This window comes from Scyliorhinus torazame, chromosome 2 (assembly GCF_047496885.1).
Source record: "Scyliorhinus torazame isolate Kashiwa2021f chromosome 2, sScyTor2.1, whole genome shotgun sequence".
NCBI lineage: Eukaryota > Metazoa > Chordata > Chondrichthyes > Carcharhiniformes > Scyliorhinidae > Scyliorhinus > Scyliorhinus torazame.
Window position 1 is genome coordinate 173141135 of NC_092708.1, and position 20364 is coordinate 173161498.

The 20364-nt window shown below is 44.1% G+C and overlaps 1 protein-coding gene across 30 annotated transcripts in view; it reads left to right on the forward strand.

Annotated features, from left to right (window-relative positions):
- map2 (microtubule-associated protein 2) overlaps positions 1-20364 on the forward strand; it is a 448598-nt gene that overhangs the window by 350784 nt on the left and 77450 nt on the right. For 17 of the 30 annotated variants that reach the window (XM_072480099.1, XM_072480193.1, XM_072480089.1 and 14 more), the window contains one exon: positions 5692-5799. The exons of 11 other annotated variants lie outside the window; for them this stretch is intronic. In XM_072480099.1, the coding sequence (XP_072336200.1) occupies positions 5692-5799 (108 nt within the window). The remainder of the gene's footprint in view (positions 1-5691; positions 5800-20364) is intronic. 2 more of the 30 variants (XM_072480129.1, XM_072480185.1) reach the window with 1 other exon arrangement.

Below are 20364 nucleotides of genomic sequence, written 5' to 3' on the forward strand. Positions count from 1 at the left end.
CTGATACATCCATTTTATTTCTATATCTTTTTGTTGTAACTCCGCCAATTTTCCTGAACTAAAAATATCAGCCTCATCATCCACCTGTTCTTGTTCTTTTTCAACCATCTGATCAAAAACTATTTCTGATAAGTGCACTTCAACTTCATCTTCACTCTTTGATTTCTCCTCTTGTCTTAACCTGTGACTTTGCAACCTTGTTACTACACAATCCGGAAAAGTCCCAGGATATTTGTCCTTTAACACTTCAGTTGCTGATTTTCCACTGGCTTATCAACCACAGTAGGCATCACTCCCACCTTCGATCCAGCTATATCATTACCCAAGATAAACTGTATTCCTGGACAAGATAGTTTCTATTACTCCTACTACCACTTCACCACTCTTCACTGGTCTTTCCAACCTTACCTTATATAATGGAACACTACTCCTCTCACCCTGAATTCCACATATTACCACCTTTTCTGGCAACATTCTTCCCAAACTACAACTCCTCATCTCTTACCATTAAAGATTGACTAGTTCCCGTATCTCTTAAAATTGTGACTTCTTTACCTGCTCCTCCTGATACACATGAGTAAACGTTACCCACACAAGTAAATTCTTTAAAGAGATCTGGCACCTTCTTATCAATCACCTCTTGATCAGGCTGTACAATCTTTTGCACCTCCTTCGCTTCACTTGGGCTTTCCTTTACCACTTTAACAAACCCCACTGTCTTATCCTGTTTTACCACATAAGTCTTCCCAGTGCTTTTCTTCAACCACCAACACTGTGACTTTACATGGCCTAGTTTATTACAGTGAAAACATTTGACATTTTTCATTTCTCTTCCACCCTCCTGGATTTCTTTTTTAGTCTGAGGTACACTCTCCTTATTATCTCCCATCAAATCACCTTTACCACTTGAATATTTCTCATGTCCCCAGTTTCTATCCCTCACAGGCTGAAACTGATGTCGGAAACCAAGCTTTGATTTATGAACTAATTCATAATCATCTGCTAGTTCTGCTGCTAATCTCACAGTTTTAACTCTCTGCTCTTCCACATGAGTTCTCACTACATCAGGAATTGAATTTTTAAACTCCTCCAAAAGTATAATTTCTCAGAGAGCTTCATACATTTGGTCTATTTTCAAAGCCCTTATCCACCTATCAAAATTACTCTGTTTGAGCCTTTCAAACTCCCATGTATGTTTGAACAAATTCTTTCCTTCAATTTCTAAACCTTTGTCTGTACGCTTCAGGCACTAGTTCATACGCACCAAAGATGGATTTCTTCACCTCCTCATATGTCCCAGATACCTCCTCCGGTAGTGATGCAAACACTTCACTTGCCCTACCTACCAGCTTTGTTTGAATCAGTAATAACCACATGTCCCGTGGCCATTTCAAATGAAATGAAAAAGGCTTCCACTTCCTTCTCGTCAAACCTTGGCAAAGCTTGGACATATTTAAATAGATCCCCACCAAGCCTTTGACTATGACACTCTTTCTCACTATCCTCATCACTTTTAACCAACTGTATGTTTCCCTTTATGTCTGCCAATTTTAACTGACTGTCATGTTTCATAGCCATTTTCTGAAGTTCAAACTCTCTTTCTTTATCTTTTTCCCTGATCTGTATCTCACTTTCTCTTTCTTTTTGTTCTGCTAGGGCTATTCTTTCTTTTCTTCTTGTCTCTCTCTTTCTATTTCCTCTCTTTCGTATTCAAGCCGCTTTAATTCTTTCTCGTGTTCCATTTGTTTAAGTTGTAACCAAATTTTTGCCAGTATTCAAGCCGCTTTAATTCTTTCTCGTGTTCCATTTGTTTAAGTTGTAACCAAATTTTTGCCATTTCCAATGACTCAAACTGTATCTCAGGCAACTTTGAATGCTTAGCCACCGCCATAATTACCTCCTCTTTTCGCATTTCGTCAGGTAATGTTAACTGCAATGTTTTTGCCAAATCTAACAGTCTGCTTTTAGTCTCTGTCTGTAAGGTACTGCGTGTGACCGTCTCCACCCCCAAAAGCTTCAGAGCCTCAAAGAGCCATTGTCCACAACACACTCTCTACTTAAACTAAAATACCACACCTGAAAAGCACCCACAATATGCTCACCCCTCACTGTCTTTAAGTTCACAAAGCCAATCCAATAGATAGACTTTTATCCCCCTCGAGCCCCCAATTTGTTAGGGCTAGGGTGTAGAGAACCCCAAAGTGTATCATGGAGTTCACCTGACCACAACTTTTAATAGATTGTGGTATGGGGAGCACACGGCCCACTCTACAGGTTTGGTACAGCAGAAATGGAAACGTATTTCTTAAAAGCAAAACATTGTTTATTCTATGAACTCAAGTTAACCTTTTTAAAACATACAGTGAACATCTTAGCAACCATTAATTCAGATACAATCCCCAAAGAATACAACACTAAGTAATCCTTTAAGCTTTCCTTTTCACATCCATACGACTTAAAACACCTTTTACCAGAAGTACATCAGGTTAAAGTCACTACTGTTATTAGTTTTAAATCACCAGAATCGACTTACAGTCTTTAGATTACAGAGAGAGATTCATATACCTTCTGGCCGTGACTGCAGCTCTCTAGCTCTGAAAACGAAACTAAAACACACCCTGCAGACTGCTCAAAAACAAAAGTAAAAAGCTGACAGACAACCCAGCTCCACCCACTCTCTGACATCACGGCAGTAGTAAACACCCATTTCTTAAAGGCACTCTCACTACAGATATTTATATACACACCCATTTATAAACACCCATATCTTCAAGGTACTCTCACATGACAATGATGACATTTATTTGCTGGAAGAGCAATGGGATAATTGATGATGTCACAATTGAATCCAGATGGATACCATGTTCTATCGGTTATCCCCTTAACAGATGAAAGATAAGCAGAGAAGGAATCTGTTCAGGTGGCAGAGAAGGAAATAGGATCAAAGCTGGAAAGGAAAATAAAAAGAGAGACTTGGAGTGAATTGGAGGGGAAAAATGAGACAAGGAAAGACAAAAATCTAACTATAGCAACCAGAAGAAGAACCTATTGAGGACTTGGAATGAATGCTAATACAGGTCTGCTAAATGTGAAAATGTTCTTGATATTTGAAGCATATCAGTTCTGTCCAAGGTGATCAGGAGGAACAGTGGATCATCCAATGGGTATATCATGGTACTGCTTTCATAGGAACATAAGAGCCAAGGTCCATCTAGTTCACCTTCTACCTTTCCTGATAGTTACATGATATGATGATAATGAAGTTGTTGACTAATCATAGCAATTGATCCCTAGCAATTAGCCCACAACAGAACTAAAAATGATATGTCAAAAACCTGATCAGTGGAGAGCTTCAGAAACCTTGGTCCAAAATCAGCTCTTCCATCCCAAGAATGGTACACTTTGCAAATCATGGTCTCAAATTGGTCATATGCTATATCTCAAAATGTTATTTCCTGTAATAATTCTGTCTGATTTTAATTTCCAAATGTCAAAACAGCTTTGTGTTCTGAATACTGAGCTGCACGGTAGCATAGTAGTTAGCACTATGTCTTCACAGCGTCAGGGTCCCAGGTATGATTTCCGGCTTGGGTCACTGTCTGTGCGGAGTGTGCACGTTCTCCCCGTGTCTACGTGGGTTTCCTCCGGGTGCTCCGGTTTCCGCCCACAAGTCCCGAAAGATGTGCTGTTAGGTGAATTGGGCATTCTGAATTCTCCCCCTGTCTACCCGAACAGGCACCGGAATGTGACAACTAGGGGCTTTTCACAGTAACTTCATTGCAGTGTTAATGCATGCATACTTGTGATAATAAAAATTATTATTATTATATCATTGTCTTCTGACGCTAACAAGAATGTGGATGATGAGACTGGCCTTAAAAGTACTGTCAAAGTTTAGTACCATGACATGCCCATAAGTCAGGTAATTAACCGGGTATCCTAGACACTAATTGCCAGCCCGAGATGGTTGTAGTGGGAATCATTTATATTAACATCGTAAATCCAACAGTTTTGTGATGTGATGAAATGGAGAGCCTTATAAAGGAAAAATATTTTATTGACTTTTGGTAACACACCACCACCTTCTGAAGGGCAACTAGGGATGGGTAATAAATTCTGGCCTAACCAGCGACGCCCACATCCCGTAAATGATTTTTTTTTAAAGCTTGACAGTCCCACCTGGGCACCGTGACAGTACCAAGGTGCTAGCTGGACAGTGCCAAGGTGCCCGCAATCCCATGGAGGCCACTCTGTCTTATCCTGACCATCCATGGGCATCCGATGGACCGGGAGAGCCTCCGGATACCATCATGCCTGGTCCATGTCTCACGAGGCGTAAAGGCTGCCTGGAAGCCTGCGGGAGGCAAGTCTCGGGGTCTACTCGTTGCATTGCGCTCTAGTGAGAGCACAACACGACTGATAGATAGTGCCCCATATTTATCCTTCCTTATTATCCGCACGATTTTCATTTTTCATCTGTAATAACGATTTTACTTTTCAATGTTTGCAATTGATTTTATTATTTTACTTCATATTTCTCACTAGTCTTTCTTTAGACCCTGTTCTTAGTTTTCCTATTTTGTATTTTTGATTTGATTTTCTTTGCATTCGTAATCCTAGTTTAAAATATTTTAAATCTTATTTTAATTTTAAATCATCTCTGAATTCATGGAACTCAAGATTTATTTTTTCCTTACACTACCTTTGTTTTTAGGATAAATCTCTGTTTGTCGAAATCATTTCATGCTTGACTTGAGCACTGTCCTATTTTCCAACTTTTCCTTCCAATTTATCTAGTTATGTTTCCGTTTCATCTCTTTGATATCAGAAGAAATCACAAGTTTTAGCTGCTCTGAGGTAAACTACATAATAATATATTGTATGTTACATATCATTCTAATCCAGCCAATATAAAATAGTCTATCTGCTGACCAGTTATGAAGAAAACCAATGCTGAAGTGTCAATTTGAAAAAGAAAACCAATATTTATTCTCTAATTGACAAAGATGTTCTTATTCAACCCCATTTTACCATAGCTAGTGCTTGACCGGTTACTTAAAAGGGATGGGATAGGTTAAACAAAACTCCAAAGTAGCAATGTACATCGCTGCTGGGGAGTACTTGCAACACAATGGGAGACCAGCTGGTTCACTAAAATCAATGGAATAACTTAAGCAGAATAAATATGTTTTCCTCAAAATGTATTGCTACCATGCAGTAGGACATTTAATTTCAAATCTAGTGTATCAAGCTGTAAAACGTCTAGAACTGTGGGGCACAGTTTAAAATAAGCAGTCTCCCATTTAAGACAAGAGGTGAGGAGGAGTTTCTTCTCTCAGAGGACACTAGACTTTGAAATTCTCTGGAGGCTGGGTCATTGCATATATGCAATGTTGACTTAACAAGGATTTGATCTACAAGTGAATTAAGAGTTATCGGGGGCAGGGAGGAAAGTGGAGTTCAGGCCACAATCAGATCAGCCATGAATTTACTTAATGACAGAGCAGGTTCGCTGGGCCAAATGGCCTAATCCTCCTATTTTTTATGACCTCTGTTGATCACACTGCATTTTCTTTGACTTATCTAGGCTAATTTTCTTTTTACTTACTAATTTCTATTTTGGAGGCTCAAGTGTCAAAAACAAAACTGATCTCATTCAAAAACTGACTAACCTTCCTCATATCTGTTCAGCAGAAGTGATCTCTGCCAGGATTGTACAGGAGGTCACAGCTGAGGCAGTGGCAGTGCTCAAAGGAGAACAAGTGAAAGATACTGTACCGAGAGTGCAGCCTTCTGCAGGTATAGAAGCTATATCCTTGATGTTTATAATGAGATGGAGTGATGTTTACTCATTGGAAATGCCACTTGAAGCTTCCTCCTGCACTTTAAAACTGAAAACCATTTCACCAATGTGTGAAGTATCCATTGTCCTAACAGATTGGGCAATTTAATCATTTTACTTTTAATCTGGTCTCGATTTGTTAGACGTTTAGCTGCTGTTGTATAAAGAGTCAAAGGCTATGCTCCTTTGCACAAACACCTTTATTTTACTTTAATAGACTCTGCACAAAACTCTTATCAATACATCACCTGACCCAAAGGCCACCTGAAGTTTCTTTACATATCAGTGTCAATTATTGGATACTTAACATAAATGAGACAACTAATTGGAATGTCTCTTAACCCATTACTTAACAGATTAATGATGTTGAAAGTTATCCTGGTCGCCATACAGGCCTGAAACAAGGCAGGTTTGGAACTGGGTAACTTAATTCCTGGCAGAGGCCAGTTTTTTGGGGGGGGAGGTTGGTAGTTAATCGGTTGATATGCTATGGAACATGCTGGAAACCTTTGCCTACGTGAAGAACATCGGGATAAAAAATAGGACTAGGAGTAACCATTCAGACCCTTGAGCCTGCTCTGCCATTCAATAGGATAATGACCGATCTTCTGCCTCAACTCCACTCCCACCCAATCCCCATTTCTTTGATTCCCTGAGAGACCAAAAATCTTAATGGAGCATCCACAATTCCCTGGGGTCGAGAAGATCAAAGATTTGCAACTCTTCATTGAGAAATTTCTCCTCATCTCAGTTCTAAATGATTGGCTTCTTTCTCTGAAATTGCACCCCCAGAGTGTAGATTCCCAAGCCAATGGAAACAACCTCAGTGTCAAACCACTTCAGAATCTTGTATGCTTCAATGAGATCACCTTTGATTCTTCTGAACTCCAGAAAGTATAGGATCAATTTACTCAGCCTTTCATTATAGAACAACCTACTCATCTTAGAACCAATCTAGTGAACCTTCACTGTACGGCCTCCAATGCAAAGGTATTCCTCTCTATATATGGAGACCAAAACCGCACTCATTGTTCCGGGTGTGGTCTCTCCAAAGTTCTGTACAATTGTACCAAGAGTTGCTTATTCTTGTGCTCCAACACTTTTACAATAAATGTCACGTGTCATTTTCCTTTTTTAATTACTTGCTATACCTGCATGCTAACTGTGTGCCTTATGCAACTACATTGAAATCTTTCTGAAACATTAACATTTACACTTTTCACCCCTTCTTAAAAAATATTCAGACTTTCTATTCTTGCTAGCAAAGTGAATAATCTCATGCTTTCCCACACTATACTTAATCTGCCACCTTGTTGCCTATTCACTTAGCCTGTGTTTTGAGTCCAGATGACTCTTTGTCAAAACTAAAAGACTTAGAAAATGGGAAATATTTGTACTGTGGCATGAGAGAAAGAAAGTTGAGACATAGCCACAGAAACCAAGGGAACAGAGTACTAATAGCCACAGAAACTAAGGGGAAAGAATGCTAATGGCAGTCCCCAGAGAGAACAAAAGAGGGTAGCTTTGACAAAGGGTCATCTGGACTTGAAACGTTAGCTCTTTTCTCTTACTACAGATGTTGCCAGACCTGCTGAGATTTTCCAGCGTTTTCCCTTTGGTTTCAGATTTCAACATCCACAGTAATTTGCTTTTATCCAGTATATCCCTTTGCAGCCTCTTTGTGTCATCCTCACAGCTTACATTCCCACTTGATTTCGCATTGTCAACATGCTAAGGTACATTCTTGGTCCCATTGTCTAAAATTAATATCAATTTCTAACAACACCTTTACGACTTATCTGGCTAGGCACATGAACAGATGGAGTATAGAAGGATGCAGGCGGTTGGTCTCGTAGGACACGTGATTGGCGCAGGCTTGGAGGGCCGAAGGGCTGTTCCTGTGCTGTATTGTTCTTTGTTCTTTGTAATACAACACTGATCCTCATGTCTCTCCGCTTGCTAGTAACAGCTTACCAACTTGAAAAAGACCATTTATCCCTATTTTAAGCTTCCTGTCTATTAATTAGTCCCATTATCAAGTTAAATATTACTTTCAATTCCATGTGCCCTTATCTTGCGAATTAGCCTTTTGTTTGGTGTCTTATTGAATGCATTTTGGAAAAACAAAAATACAACACCTACAGGTTCCCTATTATTTATCCTATGACAGCAAGTCCTAACTTAAAGTTGCAGTTGCATTCCTGACCACATCAAAGAGGTGGCGGCACAGTGGTATTACAAAGAACAAAGAACAGTACAGCACAGGAACAGGCCCTTCGGCCCTCCCAAGCCTGTGCCGACCATGCTGCCCGTCTAAACTAAAATCTTCTGCATTTCCGGGGTCCATATCCCTCTATTCCCATCCTATTCATGTATTTGTCAAGATGCCCCTTAAATGGCACTATCGTCCCTGCTTCCACCATCTCCTCCGGCAGCAAGTTCTAGGCATCCACTTCCCTCTGTGTAAAAAAACTTGCCTCATACATCTCCTCTAAACCTTGCCCCTCGCACCTTAAACCTATGCCCCCTAGTAATTAACCCCTCTACCCTGGGGAAAAGCCTCTGACTATCCACTCTGTCTATGCCCCTCATAATTTTGTAGACCTCTATCAGGTTGCCCCTCAACCGCCGTCGTTCCAGTGAGAAGAAACCGAGTTTATTCAACCTCTCCTCATAGCTAATGCCCTCCATACCAGGCAACATCCTGGTAAATCTCTTCTGCACCCTCTCTAAAGCCTCCACATCCTTCCGGTAGTGTGGCGACCAGAATTGAACACAATACTCCAAGTGTGGCCTAGCTAAGGTTCTATACAGCTGCAACATGACTTGCCAATTCTTGTACTCAATGCCCCGGCCAATGAAGGCAAGCATGCCATATGCCTTCTTGACTACCTTCTCCACCTGTGTTGCCCCTTTCAGTGATCTGTGGACCTGTACACCGAGATCTCTCTGACTGTCAATACTCTTGAGGGTTCTACCATCCACTGTACATTCCCTACCTGCATTAGACCTTCCAAAATGCATTACCTCACATTTGTCCAAATTAAACTCCATCTGCCATCTCTCCGTCCAAGTCTCCAAACGATCTAAATCCTGCTGTATCCTCTGACACTCCTCATCGCTATCCGCAATTCCACCAACCTTTGTGTTGTCTGCAAACTTACTAATCAGACCAGTTACATTTTTCCCCAAGTCATTTATATATACTACGAACAGCAAAGGTCCCAGCACTGATCCCTGCGGAACACCACTAGTCACAGCCCTCTAATCAGAAAAGCACCCTTCCATTGCTACTCTCTGCCTTCTAAGACCTAGCCAGTTCTGTATCCATCTTGCCAGCTCACCCCTGATCCAATGTGACTTCACCTTTTGTACCAGTCTGCCATGAGGGACCTTGTCAAAGGCCTTACTGAAGTCCATATAGACAACATCCACTCCCCTACCTACATCAATCATCTTTGTAACCTCCTCGAAAGACTCTTATCAAGTTAGTGAGACACGACTTCACCTTCACAAAACTGTGCTGCCTCTCGCTAATACGCCCATTTGCTCCCAAATGGGAGTAGATCCTGTCTCGAAGAATTCTCTCCAGTAATTTCCCTACCACTGATGTAAGGCTCACCAGCCTGTAGTTCCCTGGATTATCCTTGCTACCCTTCTTAAACAAAGGAACAACATTGGCTATTCTCCAGTCCTCCGGGACATCACCTGAAGACAGTGAGGATCCAAAGATTTCTGTCAAGGCCTCAGCAATTTCCTCTCTAGCCTCCTATTGTCGCTGACTAGTAATCCGGAAACTCAGGGTAATGCTGTGGAGACCCAAGTTCGAATCTCACCATAGCAGATGGTGGAATTTAAATTCAATAAAAATCATCTGGAATGAACAGTCTAATGGCGACCATGAAACCATTGTCGATTGTTGTAAAACTCCATCTGTTCACTCATGTTCTTTAGGGAAGGATACCAGTCCTTATCTGGTCTGGCCTACATGTGACACAGCAATTTGGTTGACTCTTACAACTTCCTCTGAAATGGCCTAGAAAGCCACTCAGTTGTACTCGCATCTGGGGGCTTGTGCCAAAATTGGGAGAGCTGACTCACAGTCTGGACATGCAACAGTCTCACAGTCATACTCACGGAATAATACCTTACAGATAATGTTCCAGACATCACCATTCTTGGGTATGTCCTGTCCCATTGGCAGGACAGACCCAGTGGAGGTGGTGACACAAATGGGAGAGACTTGTCCTGGGATATCTACCCTGGACCCCATGAAGTCTTCATGTTACCAGGTTAAATATGGGCAAGGAAATCTCCTGCTGATTACCACATACCATTCCTCCTGAACTGTTGAACCAGTACTCCTCTATGTTGAACACCACTTGGAGGAAGCACAGAGAGTAGCAAGGACACAGAATGTACTCTGGGTGTGGTACTTAAATATCCATCACAAAGAGTGGTTTGGTATCACCACCACAGTCTGAACTGGGCAGGTCCAAAAGGACATAGCTGCTAGACGGGGACCAACGGGTGGTGAGGGAACCAACAAAAGGGAAAAACATAGTTGACCTCATCCTCACCAACCTGGAGCCGAGGTGCATCTGTCCATGACAGAATGGTTCGGGGTGATACTAGTAACAATCTTCAGCCAGAACTGCCCAGTGGATGATACATCTCAGCCCCCTTCCCAGCATCACAGATGCCAGACTTCACTCAATTCGATTCACTCCGTGTTCTATCAAGAAACGGCTGAAGGCACTGGATACTGCAAAGGCTATGTGCCGTGACAATATTCTGCCATCTACCCATGTGGAAAATTGCCCAGATGTGTTCTGTACACAAGAAACAGGACAAATTCAACCAGACCAATTATCACCCTATCAGTCTACTTTCCATCAACAGTAAAGTGATGGAAGGAGTCATCAACAATGCTATCAAGCAGCACTTACTCAGCAATAACCTGCTCACCAAAGCTCAGTTTGGGTTCTGCCAGGGTCACTTAACTCCTGACCTCATTACAGCCTTGGTTCAAACGTTGACAAAAGAGCTGAATTCCAGAGGTGAGGTGAGAGTGGCTGCCCTTGGATTGGATTGGATTTATTGTCACGTGTACCAAGGTACAGTGAAAAGTATTGTTCTACATACAGTCCAGACAGATCGTTCCCTAATGAAAAAACACAGGACATACATAAATAAACAATGTAAATACATAGGCACAGGCATCCGGTGAAGTATAGTGTAGTACTACTCAGTGAAAAAGATGTGTGAAGAGATCAGATCAAGTCCATACGAGGGTCATTCCGGAGTCTGGTAACAGCTACAAACACTTAGAAAGACTAAATAAGTAGATTACCAAGCAATAGTAAAGGGCCTCAGCATGGAATTGAGGAGGATACTGGATTCCTATGTGAATTACTTGCAGTGTGCTTTTGTGCATTACGACCACTACTGGACGATGAACCCACCCAAGAACCTGATTGGATTGTGTGAGACCTGCTTCAGTAGCTTGAGACCTTTTTCCGTTTATACAACCATGGACCTGACTACGTGCCTTCACATGAGTTAATCAATAAATTGTTTATTGATTTGACTTTGTCTTCTGGGTGCTTGCGTTGTTTCGGAACCCCACCTATATCGTTGCCTGACCCCTTACAACATCACACTGTGCATCGATTATGTCTGCAACTACCTCTTTTTGAACTCTTACGATATGGGCAATGGCAAATGTGGCATCCTTAACGAAGAAAGGATGTAAGGACAGTCTTAGCAACTACAGGACAGTTAGTTTAACATTAGTAGTGGGTAAGATTTTGCAATATATAATCAGGGAAAAGTTTGAGCTAATTAAGAATAGCCAGCGTGGGTTTGTGAAAGTCAGATCGTAATTAACGTTGATTTTATTGATGAAGTAACAGAGAAGGCTGATGAAAAGAATTCAGTGGATGTTGCATATATAAATTTTAAGAAATAGTTTAGCACGGTACCACATAAAATGCCAAAAAATGAGGCTCATGGAATAGGAGGGTCAATATTCAGTTGGGTAAAAAAACTGACTTAAAGACAGAAAACAGCCGAGTTGCGGTAGATGGTTGTTTTTCAGACTGCAGTGTAGTAGACAGTGGGGTTCCCCGAAGGGTCAGTGCTAGGTTCATTTTATTTTGGGGCTACATATAAATGACTTTGATCTTGGAACATAAAGTAACATTTCTAACTTTGATGATACTAAAAATGGAGGAATATCAAACTGTGAGCCTGATATGAATCACCTGCAACAGGACGATAGGCTAGCAGAATGGGCAGACAAGTGACAGATAGAATTCAATAAAGGTAAGTGCAAGGTGATGCATTTTGGCAGAACGGATATAGAGAGGCAATCTCGACTTAATGAAATAGTTCACAAAAGTGTGCAAGGACAGAAGGATCTGAGGATTCATGGTCAAAGATGTCAGCATGAATTGAGAGAGTGGCTATCGAAGGATAAGGGTTCCTGGATTTAATAAAATACTGAGTACAAAAGCAGGGAAGTTACGCTGATTCTTTATAAAGCTCTGGTTGGGTCCCAACTAAAGTTGTACATCAATTTCTGTTCACTACACTTTCAGAAGGTCATTGAAGGAGGAGACTTATCGGTGTGGTTCCAGAATAAGGAGATTTATCAGTGTGGTTCCGGAGATGGGACATTTCAGTTAGTTACAAAGTTAGGTTGGAAGCACTGGAATTTTTGTCCTTGGAGCAAAGGAGATCGAGGGAAGATTTGATGGATGTGAATAAAACTGTCTTGAGTGGAAAACTCGAAACAGATGCCTTCATAATCCAAACTGTGTTTAAGCAAGGCTGTGTGATAGCCCCATGCTATTTTCACAGTAACTTCATTGCAGTGTTAATGTAAGCCTACTTGTGACACTTTTTTTACATAAACCCAATTTTTCTTTCCAATCAAGGAGCAATTTAGCGTGGCCAATCCACCTACTCTGCACATCTATTTGGGTTGTGGGGGTGCGACCCATGCAGACACAGGGAGACTGTGAAAACTTCACAGAGACAGTGACCCGGGACCGGGATCGAACCTGGGTCCTCGGCGTTGTGAGGGAGCAGTGCTAACCACTGTGCCACCCTGCCTACTTGTGACATTAATAAAGATTATTATTATTGTCTGATGGCAGTGGTTGTTCACCTTATCAGAGATCAACTGTCCACTGATGTCAGTATTAAATGCCACCTAGATGGAAAACTCTACCCTCAGCCACCTCCATGCCAAACTAAGCTGACCACCACAGATATACATGATCTATAGTTTGCAATGACTGCAGTATTATTACGCACTCTGCCAGAATTGCAAGCCACTCTCAAACTCTTCAATTCTGTAAACAAGAGATTTGACCAGTTCTCAAACGTTGCCAAAACAAAACTCACAGCTCAACCAACAGCTGGTCATTCCATCTGCTATGTATGTTGAAGGAGAGATGCTGGAATATGTTGAGCCCTCCCATACCTTGGCAATCGCCTCTCGAATGTCTACCATTGATGAGCAAATCCAAGACAGGATCAACTATGCCAGCTCAACTTTCTACAAACGACAGCAATCAATGATTGACAACAAAGACCTCTTCAAGTCAAAGACTTTCTGTACAACATGGTTGTCGTCACCCCACTCCTGTCCTGCAGTGACACCTGAATGGTATTTCAGCATAACAGGGAGTGCTCCAGAAACTCACCAGCAATTCCTCCGCCATATCCTCCAGGAGGACCATCAAACAAATGCTAGCTTCCTTCTTAGAGCCGGTTCCACCAGCATTCAGGTAACAAACTCAATGGGCTAGATACTGTGCACGGATAGCCAAAAACATTGTTTCCTGCCAGATCCTGTTTTGGATTGGTTTTGTTTATTGTTACGTACACCGAGGTACAGTGAAAAGTATTTTTCTGCGAGCAGCTCAACAGATCATTAAGTACATGAGAAGAAAAGGGAATAAAGAAAATACATAATAGGGCAACACAAGGTACACAATATATAAAAGAGAGAGGTTAGTAATAATGTTAGTCTTAGAATTAAATTTAAAAGATTAAAACGAGTATAAGTTAAGTATAAAGTGAATCTGTTGGCGAGAGCTCGCAGAGAGTCGCCTCGCTCCAGCGCCATCTTCAGGAGAGAGCAGTTTTATCAGCTCTTCAATGACCAAAGTTCCAGAGCAGGACCAAGGTAACACTTCAAAGACACTCTGAAACTCTCCTTGAAGTGCACAGCATTGACATCAATGATTTGGAGGAGCTTGTGACAACTTGTCCATCATGCTTCGAATACCAACTTCTTAATGACGAGGCAGAGCTGTGGCAGAGAAGGAAAGAAAGAAAATTAAACAAATCTTGCACTCCAGATCACATTGCCTCATATGAAATCCTGCCCCACATGCCAAGATCTCTAGGCCAAGAAATGGCCTGTTCAGTCATGTGAAGACCCATGGTAGCAACTAGCAATCCTGAGTATATGTTATCCTTGAATTGAGGGATTGCAGTTGACAACAAGGTTATGTCAGCCTCAGAGAAGGTAGATAGGGAAACATTCTTCCCATTTAGCTGATGATAGAAGAACATTAAGAAGATAGGTTTAAGATTTGGGGCAAGAGATGCAGGGGAATGTGAGAGAAGATTTTTATGCAAGTAGTGATAATGACCTGGAGCTTGCTGCCACGAGGGTTATGAAAGCGGAAACAAGAATTATTTCAGAAGGAAATATTACTTGGCTTTTTTGAGTCAAGATCCTTTCTCTCTACTGCCCTACCCTATGTCATCCTTTATTATCATGGCTACCATTCCCCCTTTTTCTTTCTGTCTTTTTGCAATGTTATGTACCCTGCAATACTTATTTCCTGCATCGGTCATCTTGTAACCATGTCTGGCAATTAGATCTAAACCATCTTTCTGTATTTGTGCGGCTAGTTCATCTATCTTATTGTGAATACTTCATGTATTCAAATTAAAAGTCATTCATTTTATCTTTTTACCATTATCAAATCAATCAATAAATATTCTTCATAATGACCTTATTTGCTAAGAGTACTATAATCTCTGCCTCTCTAACTCTCTAAAATGCTGCACTGCTGTTTTGCCTCACCTTTCATATTTAGATTTTTAAACCTTCCTTCATCCCGCCCCTGAATGCCATTATCAGTTTGCCCATCCACTCTGCGGTTATTGTTCTCATCCATACACGTAGCAAGTACCTCATACCTGTTGATTAAATTCAAGGGCTGAGGCTCGCCCGTCAACACTTGTTGAATCCCCATACCTGTCTGATTTGTACCATACCTACCTGCCCCTGATCATTGACTAACTCAAGAAAGCATAGGGAATGCTTGTCTTCATTGGACAGGGCATTGAGTATAAAAACTGGCAAGTCATGCTACAGTTGTATAGAACCTAGGTAAGGCCGCACTTGGAATATTGCAAACAATTCTGGTCGCCGCACTACCAGAAGGATGTGGAGACTTTGGAGAGGGTGCAGAGGAGGTTTACCAGGATGTTGCCTGGTCTGGATGGTGTTAGTTATGCGGAGAGGAAGAATAACTTGGACTGTTTTCATTAGAACGACAAGAGGTTAAGGGGTGACCTGTTGGAGGTCTACAAGATTATGAGAGGCATGGATAGAGTTGAGGGGCAGGCACTCTTTCCCAGGGTGGAGGGGTCAGTCACTAGGGGGCATAGGTTTAAGGTCCATGGGGCAAAACTTAGAGGAGATGTTTGAGACAGATCTTTTTACACGCAGGGTGATGAGTGCCTAGAACGCGCTACCAGGGGAGATTGTGGCAGCAGATACATTAACGGTGTTCAAAAGGCATCTCAACAAATACTTGGATAGGAAGGGCATAGAGGGATCCGGCACTCTGAAGTGCTGAGGGTTTTGGCCAAGAGTGTTATCATGACCGGTACAGGCTTGGAGGGCTGAAGGGCCTGTTCCTGTGCTGTATTGCTGTATGTTCTAAAGTTCTCTCTCTCAGCCTAAAGGGTATGTCTGGCTCCTGGAACAAAATGTCAGGATAAACCCCCCCCCCCGCCCCCCCTTCCCTAATGACCTGCGATGTCTGCAGCTTGGACTCCAGCTCTCAGTGTAAGTAATCTGGAAACTGGCGTGCTAGGTTTTTCTTTGTTCCATGTTTTCCACACAACTTCAGAGTTAAGTCTTCTTCCTATTGGTTCCTGAGGAATATGTTTTCATCAAAATCAAATCATGACTGCCATCTCCCAACCTTCTGTTCCCATCTCATCAAAAGGCATCAGTCAGTTTGTTGCTTCTCGCATCATTTTCTTAAATTCCCGGCCATGACTACAAGATGTACAAAATACAGCTTTGACTGCTGACTTTTAAAGTAAAATCTGGTTCGAGTATCTTTTTCAGCGTGCCTTCCAACCAGAGAGAAGAAGTCATGGCACATGACTTCCTGGTTCCCCAGCATCGCATTTGGGGGTTCCCCGAATGATGTGCTGGGATATCCCTCTCGGACGTCCCATGTAAGTGATTACTTGGCAATTGTCCTGAAGCCCTAATTTCCCCTAGACAATTGCGCTGGGATGGGAACCATCTTTATGCCCCAGTTGATTCTAAAATTGACAGCCAGTCTAACAGCATTTATGGATAGAGAAATGATAGTTAACGTTTCAGGTTGGGGGGGTCTTTCATCACGTGTTTCCAGCAATTCCTGTTTTTATTTCAGATTTCCGGCATCTATAGTTTTTTTTGTAATAGCTTTTTGCAGTGTTACCATGTTACTGTTAGGGAACAGATGTGGGGTGAGATTCTCCGACCCCCCGCCGGGTCGGAGAATCGCCGGGAGCTGGCGTGAATCCCGCCCCCGCCGGTTGCCGAAGTCTCCGGCACCGGAAATTCGGCGGGGGCGGGAATCGCGGCGCGCTGGTTGGCGGGCCCCCCGCGCGATTCTCCGGCCCGGATGGGCCGAAGTCCCGCCGCTAAAATGCCTGTCCCGCCGGCGTAGATTAAACCACCTACCTTACCGGCGGGACAAGGCGGCGCAGGCGGGCTCCGGGGTCCTGGGCGATCGGGGCCCACCGATCCGCGGGCGGGCCTGTGCCGTGGGTGCACTCTTTCCCTTCCGCCTCTGCCACGGTCTCCACCATGGCGGAGGCAGAAGAGACTCCCTCCACTGCGCATGCGCGGGAATGCCGTCAGCGGCCGCTGACGCTCCCGCGCATGCGCCGCCCGGAGATGTCATTTCCGCGCCAGCTGGCGGGGCACCAAAGGCCTTTTCCGCCAGCTGGCGGGGTGGAAATTCGTCCGGCGCCAACCTAGCCCCTTAAGGTTGGGGCTCGGCCCCCAAAGATGCGGAGCATTCCGCACCTTTGGGGCGGCGCGATGCCCGACTGATTTGCGCCGTTTGGGGCGCCAGTCGGCGGACATCGCGCCGTTTCCGGAGAATTTTGCCCGTGGTGCGGGATTCTCCATCCCGTCAGCCCTGTTTTCCTGCGCGATGAACCCCAGCCGGCAGTGGGATTCCCCGTTTCTGCAACCGGCCAATGGGGTTTCCCATTGTGGGCCACCCCTTGCTGTCGTGAAGCATGCGGGCGTGGGTGCGCTGCCGACAGGGCAGAGGATCCCACCAACAGAGAATCCCGCCGATGGATTTTAAACTTGAGGCTTGCAGGACTGGGAGCCAGTGTACATCAATGAGCACAGGGATGATGGGTGTATGGGACTGTGTACGTTAGGAAATGAACGTTGTCCTGGGTGAGCTCAAGTTTGTGGGGGGGATGAGGGATGAAAGGTTGGCTTGGAGACCCATTGGAATATTTAGGTTTAAAGTAACAATGGCTGTGGATGAGGATTTCAGCAGCAGTTGAATTGAGATGGGGCAGCACCTTGGATCTGCAGATTGTGTATCAGAATCGCTACAGATAAGTTGAATATTTTTCATAATAGGAATGTGTTTCCTCAGAACAAACTGGAATAGTGTGTAGATAATGCTTTAGTCTGAGAATGAAGAAGAATTCATTGAGCTGGTTAATCTACTTATCTGACTGTCTAGTTTGGTGATAAAGGACATCAACATTATAGTCTGTCTTTAAATTTGTTGCTCTGAAGGTAGTATTGAGGAAGATGGTCGTGTAGTGGTAATGTCACTGGACCAATAATCCAGAGCTAAAAACAGAAAATGCTGGATAAACTCAGTGGATCTGGCAGCATCTATGGAGAGAAAAACAGAGCCAATGCTTTGAGTCCGAATGACTCTTCTTCAGAGACTCCGGCATCGGGGACATGGGTTCAAATCCCATCATGGTGGCGAGTGGAATTTAAACTAAATTAATAAATCTGAGATATAAAGCTTGTCTCAGTAACAGTAACCAGGAATCTATCATCGATTGTTTTAAAGACCCATCTGGTTCATTAATATCCTTAAGGGCAGGAAATCCCAGTCTGGACTACATGTGACTCCAGACCCAAGGTTCATTGAAATAGCCCAGTATAGCCGCTCAGTTCAGAGGACAATTAGGGATGGGTAACAAATGCTGGCCTTGCCAGTGATGCCCACACCCCATGAAAAAGTTATCCTTTTTATCTTAGAAAATACAATGGGCGGGATTCTCCACTCCCGCGCCGAAGTGCCCACGCCGTTGTGAACTCCGTCGAGGTTCACGACGGCGCGAAACGGCCCCTATCCCGACCGATTCAGGGCCCGATAATGGGCTAGGAGCGGGGCCGCGTAATTTACACGCGCCAGGCCTTGTCGCCGCGTAAAGGTGGCGCCGCATACATGATGCGGCCGGCGCCGCATAACTGGCGTCACCCACGCATGCGCATGCGTGGTTGCCGTCCTCTCCGAGTCCGCCCTGCAAGAAGATGGCAGACGGATCTTGCGGGGCTGCGGAACAAAGTAGGTCCTCCTTCAGAGAGGACGGCCCGACAATCAGTGGGGACCGATCGCGGGCCAGACCCCATTTGAGGTACCCCCCGGTGCAGGATCCCCCCTGCCCCCCCCCCCCCAGCGTTCCCGCGCTGTTCCCGACGGCAGCGACCAGGTGTGGACGGCGCCGGGAGGAACCCGCCGTTTTGGCCTGGCCGCTCGGCCCATCCGGGCCTGAGAATAGCAGGGGTGACGGAGAATCGCCATTTTGGGTGTCTCGGGCGACTCTCCGGCCTGCGCCACGCGTAACACGACGGGGCCGTTCCCACCGCTTGGGAGAATCGCGGGAGGGCGTCGGACCGGCGTCGCGGGAAAATTTGGCGGCCCAGGCGATTCTCCCAACCGGCGCGGGAGTGGAGTATCGCGCCCAATGTGCTCTATAACCAGTGGCTGATAAATGGAAATCATGTGGTCCAATAATGCAGAGATTATATAATGACTAAATATGAAATTATTTTTGAGTAGTTTTCATATGTAGTAAGAGAGAAATGAAAAGCAAACTGATACATCATCGAACCACTCATGTATAAAATTTTGCTTTAAGTCATAATGTAGCAAAATGGCACTTAAGGCCTGGATTCTTCCGACCCGCCCTCCGCAAGAATGCCACAGGCGAGACGCAGAAAATCAAGAAGTCTATTGACTTCGGGTGGGATTCTCTGGTCGCCGGGCGGACACAGCCAGAGAATCCCGCCCTAAATATGCAGTTACAAAATTGAAAGCTAGGAGACAAATAGTTATTGGCAAAATATGGCCTTTAAAAGATCTTGTAGCTAAATACATTGAAATGAAGAGGACTGAAGTATTGCAAGTCAGAATTTAAGCTGGAAGGGAAGAAGCAAGACTTAAGAGAGTGAGCTCTGGATTCCCCCTAGAGCCACACGCTAATGAGAATACAAATGGAATGTAGGGAAAAGCGAGGTATTCCCAGTGAATGAGCTGGGACAGCGGGCTAATTTAGGAGGGTTGCCATTTATGGTAGCGAGGGATAGGTTTAGGTACTTGGGGATTCAGGTAGCGAGGGAATAAACGGGGCTCCATACGTGGAACGTGACGAAGCTGGTGGAGGAGGCCAGGGAGGACCTTAGGAGGTGGGATACACTGCACTTAACGTTGGCGGGGAGGGTCCAAGTGGTGAAAATGAATATTCTGCCATGGTTCTTGTTTATCTTTCAGGCTCCCGATCTTTATACCAAAGTGCCGAAGGTGGGGAGGACCCTGCTACAGAGGCAGAGGCAGCAGGGGGAGTTGGCGATGCTGAACTTGCTTCATTATTATTGGGCGGCGAATGTGGACCAGGTGCAGCAGTGGTGGGAAGGAGAAGGGGTCAACTGGGTTAGGATGGAGGAGGAATCTTGTAAGGGGTCTAGTTTGAGGGCTATGGTGATGGCAGCATTACAGTTACAGATACAGTTTAAGGTGGTGCACATGACTCGGGCAAGAATGAGTGGGTTCTTTCAGGGAGTAGCAGATGAGTGTGAGAGGTGTGGATGGGGGCCAGCAAATCACACGCACATGTTTTGGGGTTGTGAAAAATTGGGAAGATTCTGGGTGGGAGTGTTCGCAGTCTTAGCCAGGGTAGTGGAGAAGGAGGTGGACCCAGACCCTTTG